The sequence below is a fragment of the Hydra vulgaris genome, chromosome 04, assembly GCF_038396675.1.
Source record: "Hydra vulgaris chromosome 04, alternate assembly HydraT2T_AEP".
NCBI classification, from domain to species: domain Eukaryota; kingdom Metazoa; phylum Cnidaria; class Hydrozoa; order Anthoathecata; family Hydridae; genus Hydra; species Hydra vulgaris.
This window is the reverse complement of record NC_088923.1, coordinates 27,039,998-27,057,114: the sequence shown is the minus strand read 5'-3', so window position 1 is coordinate 27,057,114 and position 17,117 is coordinate 27,039,998. Positions and strand designations below refer to the sequence as shown.

Below are 17,117 nucleotides of genomic sequence, written 5' to 3'. Positions count from 1 at the left end.
ATATAAAATAACTAATTATTATTAATGTATTTTCTAATCCAGCAATATGATAATAATAAATAGTTATATTTCACAAGACTTTACTTTTTTTCGACCGTCAGATTTTTTTCAAGTTACTTCGGATAATTTTATATTTTTTAAAAATCAAAATGGCTGACAAGCGAGTCAATAAGAAAAAGAAAAAAGCAAGTCATTAAGTTGAAGAGTCTTTATAAAAACAAATATAATTCCTATGTTTCTACATATCCTTTTAATATTTAAAATAATTAGAATATTTAAATTCGTTAAGTTACTCTTTGATTTAAGATGTGAATAATGTTAAAAATAATATTTATAGGGGGCAATTGATGAAAATATAAAGCCTACGTCTGAAGAAGAAAGTATTGCAAAGCACTTAAGATTTAATCTTGAAACAAAGAAAGCTACCATGTATGGTGATGAAGCTTTTTACTTTTTTGGTGAGCTTTTTTTAGAAAAGATTATAATATATTTTTATGAATAAAATGTATTTTATGTTATAATAAACCCATCCCTCTTTTTTTTCTTTTTTTTTGTTTGTTTTATGAGTGATTATAAGAACTTTTTGTTAATTAGTAAACTTTTAAAAACATAGGTCTAAAATCAAAACTAAAGTTCTCTACTTTGAAATTAAATTTTTAAAAAGTACTGTAAACACTAATATCACAAGGCTGTTTCAAGGTGGACATACAGCTACTTGTTAATTTTTCAAATTATTTACTTAAGGGGTGTTACTAAAACTTTTATAACTTTTGAAATATCACAGATAATTTTTTTCTGTTAAAAGAATATAAACACCAATAAAATGATTTATCTTTTTAATAAATTCAAAAAAATATCCAACTTAACTGGTTTTGAAAAAATTAGTGTTACTTTTCAGCAAAAATAATCAAAAAATATATATTTCTGTTTAATATGTAATAAAATCATTCTTAGACCATTTTTAAAGCAAAAGAAATATGTAAAGTTTGGTACTTAAAATGCCTTAACTTTTTATAGAATTGTTCAATTTTGATGATCACTTTTCAAACACTGAATTCACTTTTCAAAGACCTTTCCAATGATATATATTGATCAAGTATTTAATTAATTTAAAAATTTCATGTCACATAACTAATATTTAAGGCACCACTGTTGGGTTGGTATTGAATGTGGGTTCTATTCTATTAACAGATCTTAATAGACATTAGAAAATATCAAAGTTTCAAACTTTTAAATATTAAAGTTTCAAAGAAATTAAGCTCAAATTAATGAATTTAAAACTTTGATCTTTTCTAAATTCCATAAAATGAACACTTTATAATAAGATAAATAAAAATAAAATAAAAAACAAATAAAGAATAATAAAACAGTCAGCAAAATATTTTAAAAGCTGCAAGTTCAGAAAGTGCAATAAATAGACTTAATTCAAAGCACTTATATACACAGTTAAAAACTAAATAAATACAAGTTTATTATCAAAGTTGGCAAGTCCAAATCTATTTTGAGGTTATAAGTAATATGACTTTTTTATTTTTGTATTTTATTTTGACTGACCCCAGCATGTCTGTTTAATTTTTAAAATTATTAATTTTTTAGGATCAAAAGCTGTTGATTTTCTGTTGGATTCAAAATGGGCAAAGGGAGACTCAAAATTAACTGTACAATTTACTCACCGTGAGTCTGTTGTTGCTTTCCTAACCAAGTAATTCAAAATTAGTTTTTAAATCTTTTAACTTGATATATATTTTAAATTATCATGCTATTTACTTATTTAGGTCTACATGAAACTGAGACCATATTGAAATAGGGATAAGTGAATTCAGTATATTCATGTACTGAAGCTCCAACATATTATAACTATTAATCTGTTTTATTATGTATTTACTCATAATTTTATAGATTTTTATTTATTAGTTCGCAAATTTAAATTTTTAATGTTAAAATATATCAGAAAAGATATAACCATGCCCTATTCCAAACCTAAAGGTTCATCCAATAAGTAAGTTTCCCTACTTTATTTATCCCTATTTTAGTATGGCATCACCATGTCTGCAGTATTAAATTTTGAAAGTCTATACATATATATATATATATATATATATATATATATATATATATATATATAATATATATATATATATATATATATATTCCAAGTAGTTGTTTACTTGGATGTTTTTTTTATTCTTGTAAAACATTTTTTTTTTTTTTTTTTAATTTTACTCTTTTTTTTTTTACATTTTTTTTTTTTCTCCTTCTACACATTTAAATTTTTTTGTTATAAAAATGTTTTTTACATCTTTTTTTGTTACTTTTATTTAATTATTATTTATTATATTTCATATTTTTATTCATTTATTTACAAAAACAAATATTTGTAGAAATATAACAATAGTTGAACCTAACCTTAACCCTGTCTCAAACCAAATCCTTAGTCAATGTAGCAGCATTTCCTTGCATATTTAACTTGTTTGTCAATCGTGTATTGTGTGTATTTTTCCTGAAAGTTTCTTATGAGGACCTTTTTTTTACAAAAATACATATACTTAGAATGTAGGAAGTGATCAGAGCCCTGACCATATATGAGGTTTTTTACGACCTCGGCCCCGGCCAATCAATAATTTTAGCAGGGGTTATTAGCTGAGGCTAATAACCCCTGCTACAATTATATATATATATATATATATATATATATATATATATATATATATATATATATATATATATATATATATATATATATATATATATATATATATATATATATATATATATATATGTGTGTGTGTGTGTTTCAATATATATATTTCATGCATATATACATACATGTATGTATATATGCATGAAATATATATATTGAAAATAATTATCATAAAAGATATTCTGCACTTAAGCGACAAAAAAAGTTTTTTTGTAATTTTTGAAAAGCCTAATGATGCTTGTTATAAAGTATTTTTAACAGATTCAAATATTTAGTTATATTTTTGGAAAAGTACTGAAATAAATTTTTTTAATAGTGTTAGTTATGCCTAAATTGTTTTCATGAACATTGTTTAAAGGTTGTTAAATTACGGAAAGTTTTTTACAAGAGCTCATCTCAATAAAATTGAAAAGAAGGTAAAAGATACTAAAAAAAAAGATGACAAAATAAAAGTTGAAAAAGAAGATAAAAAGAAAGAGGATGAAATTGAAAAAAGCGAAAGTCCCAGGTTAAGAAAGGTATTTTTTAAGTTTTTTAAATTTATTAAAGTTATTATTTTATAACAAACTTTTAATTATTATATTAATGGTTTAATTCTTTATTTTTATTTTTTTATATTATAATTATTTTATTATTGGTATATATTAAAACAAAGTTTGATTAAATCAATATTGATTAAATTGTATTAATGAGTTTTAAAAGAAATCATTTAATCTTTATGCTACATTTCAAACTGGTTAAAAAGTTTAAAGTAGAATTTCACTAAGTTTTACAATGAGCCTGGATTAAACCTAGATTTTTTTTTATCAAACTAACCTTAGTATTGAAATTAATATAGAAAGGTCAGGAATAGATCTTTTTGCTATTATGAGGTGGGCAGTTTTTTATTATATCACAATCACTCCTTGATTTATGACTTTTCTCTGACCCTAGCTTGTGTTTAGTTTCTTCTTTTTCTCCCTTAGGTGGTTCTGACCATGCAATGATCTGTTTCATTTCAAACTTCTTTGGACTTACCCTATCATCACACTACTTAGTACTATAATAAAGCTTACCGAGATTCCTTATGTGATTTTCTTCATGACGGTCCTTGGGCTGTTGTCTTTTCTATCTCCACTGATAAATGTGCCTCCTGGATCCAGGCAGGAACGGAAGCTTTTATTCTTTTCATCGATTTTAAGTCAAGTCTCATTCTGTTCCATGGTTTTCCTTCTTGTGCGGTTGCTATATCTAGCTGTAATCATTTTTTCTTCTTTTTTAAAAGAATAACTCTCTTGTGAACAAACGCCTTTTTATTATTGCAAGCAATTAATTCAAAAAGTTGCTGTCTGATGCTAAGCTCCATTATTCCCAGTTCACTAAATCTCGCAAGTTATAAAGCATTCAAATCACTCCAGCTTATATTGCTAAAGTCATTTCTCAATTAAACTCTTTCATGGCTTGTTGTCCAGAGAACATTCCTTTTATAGTGTTACAAAAGTGTTCTCCTGAACTCTCTTCAATCTCTCTAAACTATTTAATCAGTGCTTAACTGAATATTTTTTCCTGCCTGCTGGAAAATAATATCTGTAGTTACAATTTTTTTAAACTTCTGGCCCCTTTAACTATTGTCCAGTAAGTCTTCTATCTGTTATTAGCAAGGTATTTGAGTCTTTAACTAAAAAATTTCTAACATCTCATCAGGAATTAATTAACAATCAATACAGTTTTCTATTTTCTTGCTCTTGCTGTGACTGATAGAACCTATGACCTAAAATTTATTTAATTTTTTTTGAAAGAATGTAAGATGAATAGTTTTAAGAATCCCTTATGTTTAGAATACATAATATATACCTTAAAATACATAAATATACCTCAAAATACGTAATATATACCCTAAAATAATTTATATATACCTTAAAATATGAAATATATACCTTAAAATGGCACTGAAATTCAATAGTCTGTTATTGATAATTTTTCTCAAGAAAGAAAGATTTTTCTTTAATCATCATTTGATACTTTAGACTCAATACCTCTGTGTCCTAAATCTCCTAATCTTTGTCATCATGCAATCTTTAGCTGTCATTGGAAGATTTCCTTTTAATGTTCAATAATAAGTCGGTACAAATTTCAGAGTGGCATGTTTCGAATTAACTTACTTTGAAAAACCACCTATTCAGATATAAATTTTTAAATTTATTTAATCAAGTTTTAAGTATAACTTGTTGCAAGATTTAGTATTTTGCTTCCCTCTTTCACAGCCAACTCCTTTAATACTGAAGATACAACTCTGTTAATTTTTCAAACCTTTGGATTGTATGAGATATTGGAGATTTTGAGTTTTGTCCCTATGTCCACCTGGATGTCTAATACCCTTCCATACCTTCTGATGACATTGCAATCAAAATGATTTATCAAGGTCTACATAGATAATTTGTTCAGTTGAATTTTCATTTATAAATTTTACACATTTTACTGCAAATGCGTGTCACCTTTCTATGTTCTAAATGACATCTAGCTCTTGTCAAATTCATCTATAAATAATAACTATAAATAATAATTAAGAAATTATTAGAAAACTTTTTTGGTATTCTAACAATTTTATAATATATCTAATTATATAAAATAATTTAATAAAATCTTTTTCCAAATTTAAATTTATATTCAAATGTTTTACATTTAAATTAAGTAAAAGATTTTAAACTTTAAATTTCAAAATCAATTTCAATTCTTGATATTAAAAAACTGATATTATAATAATTTTTCTCTTTTTCCATGCTTGGTCGGGAAGCAGGAGTGATCGCTCTCGATAACTGACCACGGGAATAATATTTAGTTGCGAAAAACTGGCCAGATTTTTTAGTCGTTTTGAGAACATTTCAAAAAAACAAAAAAAAGCGCAAAAAAGATTAATTGGACTGATGAGAGACAATTACAAAAAAAAAATAAACTAGAAAAAGAAAATAACTTTTAACGTGAAAAAACTTAGAGCAAAATAAATTATGTTTAGAACAAATATTTTTGAAACATCGTTCTTATAATTTTTGTATAAAATTGAGCAACATTTTTTATATGAAGTAACATCTTATGATTGCTTATTAAGGAAATGTTCTTTTATTTATTAAAGAGTTTAATGTATTTTTTATTTATATACTTGTGTTTTATTTCTAGTGATGGATTGAGAAGGGTTGGGGTTAAAGAGGGGTATAGTCCTGGGCCCCAAAATAGTCAAAAAGAGTTTGTTTTTTTTAGTCATTTTTATGCTGTGGCACATAAAAAGGCCTCCAATACAAAAATAACCCCAGGCCTCGAAAAGTCTAACAAGATTCTGATAAAACTAATGCTAGCTTTAGTTTTATTTAAGCTAAATTATTTTATAAATAAAAAAAGTTGATTTTTTTAATAACAATTTTATGTTTCGCTTAAAAACTTTAACATATTTGAAATAATTCTTCTTTGTAAGATGAACAAATCAAATAATTAAATCATCGAGTTACTGTAGAAATTAAATTAACTAGATAGAAATCAACTAAAAAGGTTAAAAATACTATCTGAAGAGGAAGCGAAACTCCTTCACAATATTGCTGATGATGTTTAGTGAGTGGGCTTTTTCATTAGCAAATCGGCAAAATCTCCAAACAAGATGCAGTTTTTATTTTCAATTGTTTCCTTGTTAGGTTGACATTCTATTAGTTTGATAGGTCATTTGTTTGCCAAATTTTCTTTGTTTATAGTCTTTAATCATTTTTTTATAAAAACAGGTGTAAGTTTGAGGTTTCAAATTTTCATGATTTTAATGCTCAGACCAACACCTGAAGTTTAATGGTTTCTTGCTATATCATAAATAAAGATTATAATTGTATTATTTTATTTAAAATACAATTATTTTTTTATTGTTAGGAAAAGAAAGATGTGAAAAAAGTTAAAAAAAAGGTCAGATATCTTTTTAATTACTTTTTTGAGTTGACTAGAATCTGGTTTCACTGAATGCTATTTATATTTTCTATTGTTTTAAATTTATACAAATGTTTTTAATATCAAAATGAAAATATTTTTCAACAGATTTTTGGCTAGCAATATTCATATTAGGGGTCGCCCATAAAGTATGTACGCAAAAAATTTTGAAATTTGCGTATTTGAAGTTCGATTCCCGGAGAAGTCCTACTAAACTTTTTTTTTGTTATAATAATGAATCACATAAAAATAAACTATACTTAAGGTGGTCGTTTTTTTCAGGTACCTCTCTTTATAAGTAAAAAATGAGTCTTACGCAAGATCAGTAATATTGAAAACAAAGGCTAAAACCCAGTGCCGAGGGTAGGCTACCCATGCCCCTTAATTGGAGGGAGGGGGGAGAAACAGCAAATTTTGTGCCCTTTTGCTGATTTAAGAAACTTTTTATTTTAGCAAAACCTAGCAGTCAAAATTGAAAAATTTTGAGACCCTAATGACACGTTTTTGGGGGGGACTCCGACCCATCAACAACGGCCCTTCTAAAACCTGTTTTTTGTTGACTCAAAAAATAGTTTACCAGAAATATGCCTTACTCAGGGCCAGTATATAAGGGATGGCATGTGTGCATGGGCCTCCGCAGGATTTTATGATGTTTCAGAACACTTCCACACATCGCGCAAACTCCAAATTTAAGTATGTTTATATGCCAAATGAGGTGGCCTTGCAAAAAATTAGGATGGCGGAGGCCTGGGAACAAAAGGCCCTAAAACATTTGTCTCCCCTTCCCTGCCCAAATGTGAGGGCAATATGTAGCAAAATTTTCAACTTTACCATGTAAAACTAAATTTAAATTTATCGACAGATTTTAATTTTTGTAGAAAAATATTGTAAATTTCAAAAGTTGCAATGCAAAATTTACACCCCTCTTATTTTGGGGGTCAGAAAATTTGCATGGTCATAAATTTTGTAATTTACAATATTTTTCTACAAAAATTAAAATCTGTCAATAAATTCAAGTTTAGTTTTATATGGTAAAGTTGAAAATTTTACTACATTAGTGCCATCATGTATGGGCAGGGGAGGGCAAGCGTTTTAGGGCTTTTTGTTCACAGGCCTCCGCCATCCCAATATTTTGCAAGGCCTTCTCATTTGGCATAGGTATAAACAAATTTAAGTTTGGAGTTTGCACAATGTGTGAAAGTGTCTTATCTGGAACATCAAAAAATCCTGAGGGCGCCCATACATATGTGTGCATAGAGGGAAACTATACCCTCTACTCCATATACCATACATCTTTTTATGTTGGCAAAGAGAATCTTTAGTCAGAATGTAACTTTTCTATTGATTAGCTGGTTAATTGTGATAAATTAGAAAATTAAAGTACGTACTTTTAAATTGAACCCTCAACCCCTCCCCCCCCCCCCATATGTTTTTGTACGCTTTGAAGACCTCGCCCCTATGAGCGTACGTACTTTATGGACGACCCCTTAGCATGTCTATGAGATTTTTTTTCATATTCTAAATTTATATTCTTTGTATTTATGCATATTATTGTAACAACATAAATTATCAAATAATTTCAATGTTTAAGATCAATTCATATTTATATTTAATAAAATAGTAAAATATTATGGTGAACATTTTTGAACAATTTTGTATCCAAATCCTAAACTTTAATGGTTTAAAAATATTCCATTATAATAATGGTAGCCCACATTTTGAGCAATGGTTGTACTATTTTGATCCAAAAAAGTTGGTGCATGCATTTTACATTCAAATCATTGGGCAAATATATACATTCAGGAGCACTTATTCTTCCATAATGACTTGCTCTTCATGTCATTATGGAAGAAAAGTCTAAATATAGTTTTTAATAGCTTTTTTTCTGTCTCCTCTATTTTTAGGTCTGGTTGTTCCATGCTCATACCAGGGTCTTGCAATTCTTATAACTCTATCAGGGTTAATAGCTAGATAATATAAATAAAATATTGACTTTTGTCAATAAAACATTTTTTCAACAAATATACATGCATAACTTATGCAAATTATTTTTAATTAAAAGTAAACTAATTGTAAACTCACTCAATACTGAACAAAATGAAGCTTGGCAAACTCGTAGTTTGTATCCTTCAATGCATAAAAAGTATTTAATGCTTATAGTTCTTAATTTTTTTTGCTCATTATTTTTCACTTTGGCTCATTTAATACTGACTGTATTAAGCATTGATACTATCAATGCTTAATTAAGAGCCAAAATGAAAAATGAGCAAAAAAAGTTAAGAACTATGAGCTTCTATCAATGATTTATAACATAGAAGCATCCTGTGACATTTTGTTGGTGTGACAATAGAACTCTGAATGATATTTAAACAGATTGTTGGGTGTAATATATCGATCCTGAAATAAAATTGTCATAAATTTAAAGATTATTATAACATAATCTTATAACAAAAAAGCCTGCAACATGATTACATGGTATAGAAGGAATTTTTCCTCCACTTGAATGTCGAAATGACTTTCTCATTTCCCTTGTGGAGCATTGCTTTTTCTTTTTTTTTTTTCACAACTTTAACGCTAAAATAACACTTTCATCCAAACAATCATAGTCTGCCATTTTCAAGTTTTAGTTTGAGTTGCTTATTGCGCTTGCGCAAAATTATCTTTTTACACGCTCCGATTGGTCCACACAAAAAAACAGCGTTTTGAAAATAAATTTAAAAAATCATACTGCATTTTGAAAATAAAATTATTTTTTAGCTTAAGATAAATAAAAATATTAAAGTCTTTGAAAATAGTTGCTAACATGACTTAAAAGTATTTGTTATATTTTATAATAAGGGGCAGTTAACTCAGTTTTTTCGAAAATGTCTCTTAATACGTTTTGAAAATGAGGTCTTCATATATGCTTCACTTTTTTATTAAATTGTAAATTTTTAATCGAACTTTAAAATGACAATTTGTGCTGTTATTGTATGACGTAGTAATCTAAATATATCGGGTTTTCATATATCCTTTCATTGATTACCCTCAGATCCAATAACTGCAGTTTTATGGAAAAAGGCAATTGGTATATATAACTGCATTATTTGATTATTATCGTATTTAAAATTATATAAATTTTTTTCTGTATTTCTGAATTTACTGTTTAATACACTGAAATATAGTAGATTGTTAATATAGGTTGATAAAATATCTTTTAATTTTTATAAATACATTTTTTAGCTTTTAAACTATAATTTATACAGTTTAAAAATAATAATAATAGAAGTTGCTATATATTTGAACATATATAAAAATTATCATAAACTTTTTTTTAAGGTTAAATATACATTAGAACCACATGATTTTCAATGTTTTATTGACAGTGATAAAGAGGTATCTAACTTTTTTGCAATGTTAATTTTTGTTTTTTGTTTTTTTTTTTGTTTATCTTTCTAAAGACATGCTTAAGTAAATTCAATCATCAAGTTAGCCAAAATTAGAAATTAGTGAAAGTTCACTTCAAGGTTTTAAAACTGCACATTTTAATAATTATAAAATAGTTGTATTCGTAGCAAAATAATATATTTGAAATATTAAACTTTTGTTTTTTGCATCTTTGCAAATCATTTTATTGTATGCACATTTCTTTGCCTTCAATGATATAAACTTAAAGAAATACCTAAAATAGTACTTATAATTGGTAAGTATAACACGTAATGAATAAGATAATTAAGATTATTTTCTTAATTATCTTATACATACATATATATATATATATATATATATATATATATATATATATATATATATATATATATATATATATATATATATATATATATATACATTAGGGATATGACTTTTTAATTTTTTTTCAAATAAAATGTTTCCTGTATCATAAATCGATGAACTTTTACCTAAAATCATGAAAAAAGGCCCAAATAGCTTTCTGCAACAAAAAAAGGTCACCCCCAAAATAAAAATTTGATTTACCATTTTTATACATTCATTTTTGACCGATGTTTTAATCTTAAGCTTAATTCTCAGCTTAATTCTATTTATTTCATTATTTTGTTATGAATTTATAAATATAACGCCACACGTTACCATGGCAACGAAACGGCCGTGTGCCGGCAAATACTTGGAATTGTTATGTGATGACGTCATTGTGTTACCACGGTGATATAGACGACTGTAACAGACTGTAGAAGATTATAGAACTTAGTAGAACATTCTGGAAGCTCTAAATAATTATATAAGCGAGCTGCTGTCAGAGCTCAGTGTTGATAATGTGAATAGTTCTATGAAGTACTCTGCGTGTAACTGAGCTAGTAAGGAACTACTGTAGCGAACTAAAGACGCTGTAAGTGTACGAAGTATAAGTAGTTGTAGCATTATCGTTAGGATACGGACTGGATTATCGAACTGTTATCAACATTGACTGGATTATCGAACTATAATTGGATTACTATACAGTTAAAGTATTTTATTAATTAAACGACTTTATTAAACGGATATTTACGCTCAGCTATCCGTAAAGTCGTAACAATATTATATGATGTCTCACAAGAAAAGTCATACCACAGTAACAAAGAACAAGAAGACTTGGACTAAAAATTTGGTGAGATTTCAAGAGTCACACAGAAGAAGAGGAAGCGTGGCTGTAGAAGAACATTCACTCGATGAAAAATCCAGAATACCACTTCAATTGCAGATCGTAGGAAGATACCAGTTTCTCGGAGCATATGTTAAAGGAAGAAAAGAACGAATAGACCAAATTTCTAAGGAAATTACAAAATTGTGGGACAATAAACTGAATTTTCCACGTGTGTCTGATCAAGTGATAAGAGCAAAGCTTATGAAGGTGCTGAAGGTCTATGATGAATGTGTCAAGCGTGGAAAATATGATGTTCTCAATGCATTATTTGACATCACGAAAGTGAATGGCCAGTGGTTATCCTCGGAAGATAAACGTCTATACCACCTACAAAAAGAAAGTAAAGGACAAGTGGGGTACTCAACAGGACAAGTGGCAAGTAAAGAAACCATTCACCCTTCCAAGAGAAGGAAAGTCCAGTCTGGAACAGCAATACCTTCCACATCACAAGTCCTGTCTACCACAGACAGTGGTACTGAATCTGAAAACTGCAAAAGTAAGAGTGAAGATGATGAAGACGACGACGGTGATAAAGACGATGATGAGGACACTCAGAAAAAAACTAGAAAGCACTACAAAAGTAAATTTGCTGTAAGTATGGTTACATCAAGTGGAGTTTCCACAAAGAAAGCTGCTAAAATATGCAATGTATTATCACAACAAGGTATTGATATTCCAACTCCAAGTCAATCAGCAATTTACAAGTCCATATTCAAAGAGGCAGGTAAATTAAAAAAAGAAATGATACAACAACTTAAAATGGAACAGTGGTCCTTACACTTTGACGGCAAACGAATAGATGATAAGGAATATCAGGTAGTTGTACTTCAGAATGAAAGAACTGACGTGAAACTTGATGCACTGCGTTTAAAAGATGGCAAAGCTGAAACTGTTGCTGAAAAAATTGCCAAACTTATTGATGAATACAATTTGTGGAATTCAATTAAGATGATCATTACTGATACAACAAACGTCAATACTGGGAAGAGAAATGGAGTTGTTGTGAAGTTGCAACGTATGTTTAAATTAAAGGGTGTCACAATACCACAATTTATCGGTTGTCAGCATCACGTACTAGACAGGATTCTCCGTCTGGTGATGGACGAAGAACTTGGGGGTGATACCAAATCTCCAAACATTGAATACCCATTTGTGTCTGAACTGTTGAATAAGTATGATGAACTGAAGGATAAGTTTGTGAATGGAACTGTAGAAATTCTTGATAAATCAGGGTGGAGAGACGATATGAAGTTTTTGTACCATTTAACAAGAGTGTTTAGGTTCTATGAAGAACAAAGAAACTTCCCTCTGATTCACTTTCAGAACATTCCTAATATGAGCAATGCCAGATGGAACTCAAGAGCCATTCTCGCCATTCTGGCGTTCATTCTTATGCCTGAAGCGAGAAAGAATTTGGAGAAGGTTTGCAGGTTCATTTCATATGAGTGGGCAGAACATTGGTTTAGTAGTCAAAAGTACAATGACAATGACTTCAAGAATTTATCTGATGTATTGAAGCCTTACAAAAAGGCATTGCAGCCATTCAAAAATCACTGGAAGAAAGAGCCATCCGTCATCGACATACCACGAAGTAATCAGATAGCTGAACGTGCAATCAAGGTGATGCAAGACCTGTATGCTTCCTGCAGAAAGAAAGACAAACTGCAACTTCGATTCATTCTAAGTAATAAGCGCTAGACTCTTTATGAGACGTGAGCATCATGTGACCCATGTACTAAACACAGTAGGCCTAGAGACACAGACAGTTATGTATATTGTTGTACTAGACGCTTTGATACTGTTAATTTTGTAATACTTGTATAATTATATATCACATAATGTTTTTTGTTATATCACAGTACATGTTGCATAAATAAATAAAATAACAACAGGAGTATGACTCTTACAACATCTTCAGCCTTTAATATTCATTTACTGTACAAAAGTGTACCTATTGAAAATTCGATTTTTTGGTTTTGGGGTGACCTTTTTTCAAAATATGTCAAAATGAAACATCTATTCGTTCTTTTTACATAAAAGTTCATTGAATTACGATACAGGCCTAGTAGGTTGCAAAAAAGTCATATCCCTAATATACATACATACATACATACAGGCTTCGGCATGAATGACGGATTATAGCCTGCGCCCGCCTTCATACCCTTGCAAATCAGTTTACAAAAGCAAAATGAAACCCATGTAAAATATAAATTTTTGGTAAAAATAAAGTTAAATATTTTTATGACTTTATTTAGTTATTTTTTTAATAACTTCTCAAATAATGTAATTTTGTAAAACTGTTTGTTTTACTAGTTAAAATATGGACTATTTCATTCAGGATATACTTAAAAAATTATGAAAAAAATAATTTTTAAGTATTCTGATGTAAAAATAAAAATCAAACAAGTTATTTCAAATAGCTATAACTGTTCCGTGTTATTCTGCATTATGTTAAAAGATAGATAATTAGTATGTTAAAGAGCATGAAAAATATGCATTTGTTGCAAAAGAATTTAACATAATAGTCAGGGTTTTCAGTATTCTTTCAAAATTTGTAAACTTATACAATAACAACTGTTAGATAATAAAGACAATTTCTTTTTTTGTAAATCACGCATTTTGCTTAATTGGTTGATAAACTTGTTTGTCATACTTTAAAGTTGTTTAAAGTAGTGCGTATTTCCCTGTATACTTTCGCGTTAACTTCCTGGTTGTTTTTTTTTTTTAAAAAGACAGCAGTTTATTTAATTTACTAATATATAATTTGTTATTAAAAATCAAATATCTCATATATAATCAACAGACTGCTAATCCGTTTTTATAGTATAAATTGAGTATCTGATATAAAGTTATTAAGTTATTCATATGCTTATCTGGGTCAAACTCATCAGTGGAACGAGCCTTTAGTCTTCTAACAATGCTTATGTCAGACCAAAGACTCAGAATCAACTACAAAACACATAGCGCTATCTTGGCCATTAAAATCAATGATTCAAATTTTAGTGATAATGATAGGAAAAATGTAATCGAATGGGCTACTGATACATTTTTACAAAAATGGTGAACAGCTGTTTTTGATCTAATAATTCAACCTGCTACAATAGTAAATGACAAAAAAGACAACATTGATTACAATAGTTTATATATAATATTAATATATATATAAGGAAAGTGAATGAGAAACACCTGAATCGAATGAAAGTAAAGAAACTGCGTTCGATTTTGAAATTGAAGATATTTTGGGCTAATTTATCACTATATATTATTGCTGAACTTAATAGTATTAATGCTCATTTGTGCGTGTTGGACACAAAACTCTTGGCATTACAACTGAGGTAATAGCAAGAAAGAGTCGCAGCACTTTGTTTTATGAGAAAATGTGAACAAAAGTGTATGCAAATATCGAGCATATGTAAACTTCAAATTATGTAATGTTAAAACATACTTAAACATAAATCAAGTTTTACAGTTTGATTTTCACTTGAAAATTGCATTGCGTCAACCTCTCCTTAATTTTGGTCTATAGCATTTATTCTTGTTTAAAAAAATATTATATTGTTTTAAATTTTCGTTAATCAACATGCCAGCGTGTCTGAGTGGTTAGCGTGCAGAGCTCTTGAACAATAAAGCTGTGGTTCGAGTCCTACCTCTTGCCAATCTATTTTTTTAATTTTTTCAGATTTTTTAAAATAAAAAATACTTTTGAAGTTTTATAGACATAGACAAACATATGTAACGATATTATACACTTCAACAAACGAAAAGATTTTTAAAAAAGCTAAAAATTCTAAAAGCATTAAAAAATGGGGGGAAATTTGTTGCATATGTGTCATGATTGAGATACTTATGTTATTTTAGTTTTACATTTCAAGTTTTAAACTAAGCTGAGTTCGTGCAAGGAAAATGAGTATACAACATGTTTATATATAGAATATAAAATCTATAGAACTATAAAGTTGTTTTGTTTTTTTGTATTTTAAATAACAAAAATTAAAAAACAAGCAAGTTAATAATTGCTTGTTTTTAATAAGAACATAATTAAAAATTTAATTTTATATTGAAATTAAACCATTTTATGAAATTCATTATTTTTTAAAATAATTAAAAGTTAAAACTATTTAATATTGATATAATAAGGAAATTTTGAGTTTTACAGCTATTTTACCACGCCCCCGTTAAACATTCTAAACTGAGTGCGTAGCAATGACAGAATTTAAAAAACCATAAAAAAAGCGTTATCTGTATAGTATTGGAAGAGTCAACTCAGATGCCTTTAACTTTTGTTTTGTTATTATGTATAAATAAATTGATTTCCAGTTAATACTTGTGGTGTATTTATTTTTTTTTCAATTCGTTTACTTTTTATAGATTAATCAGATGATGTTTCAATATAGACATGCAATTTAAAACTATTGAAGTTGTTATGTTTTGTTAATTTGTTAATAAATGTGTAAATAAAAATAATTTTACTTTTACAAAGCTATTAGGCCTTTTTTTGAAACCATCACAATCTGTAATGGTTTGTATTTTATCTATGTGAATGAAAGTCTATGCAAATATCTAGTATTGGGTGTCTGCCTGATCAGGGAATTTAGAAATCTGCAAAAAGTTAAGTAATACTTTGAGAAATTAGATTAAATTTTGGAGAAATCAGGAAAAATGGCTCTTCATCAAACCTACGTAATTTAAGTAAGTTTTATATTGCACGCGTAATATAAAATTTTATTCCAATTTATAAAATTTAAATTATTTTATAAAATTTCAGCAAATAGTTTTATAAACTTATCTTAATACTTGGTGGATTGTATAATTAATATAATTTACATTTTTGCAATTAAAGAGGTTTTTTCCAAAAGAATCCAAGTCTTGTTTTTCTGAAGTTGAGTTTTAGTAACTTTAAATGAAATCAGTGAAAACAGATAGTGGATCAGGGAAATCCACCTTAAAATATTAGCCCTTTAAAATTTTTAAAGCTTTTTAATGTTTTTAGAAAATTTTCAAAAGACGCTTTTTTAAAATTTCTAAAAACATTAGAAAACTTTAAAAATTTCTAAAAACATGATAACACCGTTAATAATTAGTTGAGCATGTCATGATAGAAGTACTTAAGTCATTAATTTTCATATAAAAAAAGATTTAAACTTTAAATCTTTTTTTATATGAAAATTAATGACTTTCTTTAAAATTAATAGGCCATGAGTCCTAATAAGCTGCAGGCCTGAAAAAAAATTAATAGAAACCTATTAAAGAAAAAAATAACTCCCATCCCAGTTTTTTTTTAATGGAAATTTGTAGAAGTTATGAAGTATTGAACATTTATTGTTAACTCAAAACAAAGTTTTTTATACTTATCTCATTTTTAAAAATTATATAATAAGCAAAGTTATTAAAATGGTCAGTGTGGAATAGACTTACCATGAACAGTATTAAACGGGTCATGGTAAGTCCGTTGTTCCACATATTTAAGTCATCTCATGTTTTTTGAAACTTTTTATACCGATGGTAGTTAATTAAATCATTTCAAGCAGGTACTCTAAATATTATTTAGACTGTACTAATCTTCGATCCGTTAATAAATAGCAACGTATACTGAAATGGTTGAAGTTTTTTAAAATTATTTATAATGGAAATTTTTTATTTTATAGCTTTAAAATGTAAACAATGAGTATAGTTTTTCTACTTTTATGTAGTTATTTTTCTACCTCTTACTAAAAAATATTGAAGTACGGATTAGGTATAGAAAAGGTCGGTGTGGAATAGATTCCCAAGACCCATATTTTACGGGTCATGACAGCAAGTTTAAAATGAATGTTTATAAATAATTTTTATATTTATAATTAT

General features: G+C 27.7%; 1 protein-coding gene across 1 annotated transcript in view; it reads left to right on the top strand.

Moving 5' to 3' along the window:
* Nucleotides 1-104: 104 nt before the first annotated feature.
* LOC100213386 (translocation protein SEC62) overlaps nt 105-17,117 on the top strand; it is a 33,570-nt gene continuing 16,557 nt past the window's right edge. Inside the window, exons 1-6 of the mRNA XM_065795929.1 lie at nt 105-185; nt 338-458; nt 1,597-1,702; nt 3,060-3,219; nt 6,584-6,616; nt 9,956-10,012. Coding sequence (XP_065652001.1) covers nt 150-185; nt 338-458; nt 1,597-1,702; nt 3,060-3,219; nt 6,584-6,616; nt 9,956-10,012 — 513 coding nt within the window. The 5' untranslated portion in view covers nt 105-149. The remainder of the gene's footprint in view (nt 186-337; nt 459-1,596; nt 1,703-3,059; nt 3,220-6,583; nt 6,617-9,955; nt 10,013-17,117) is intronic.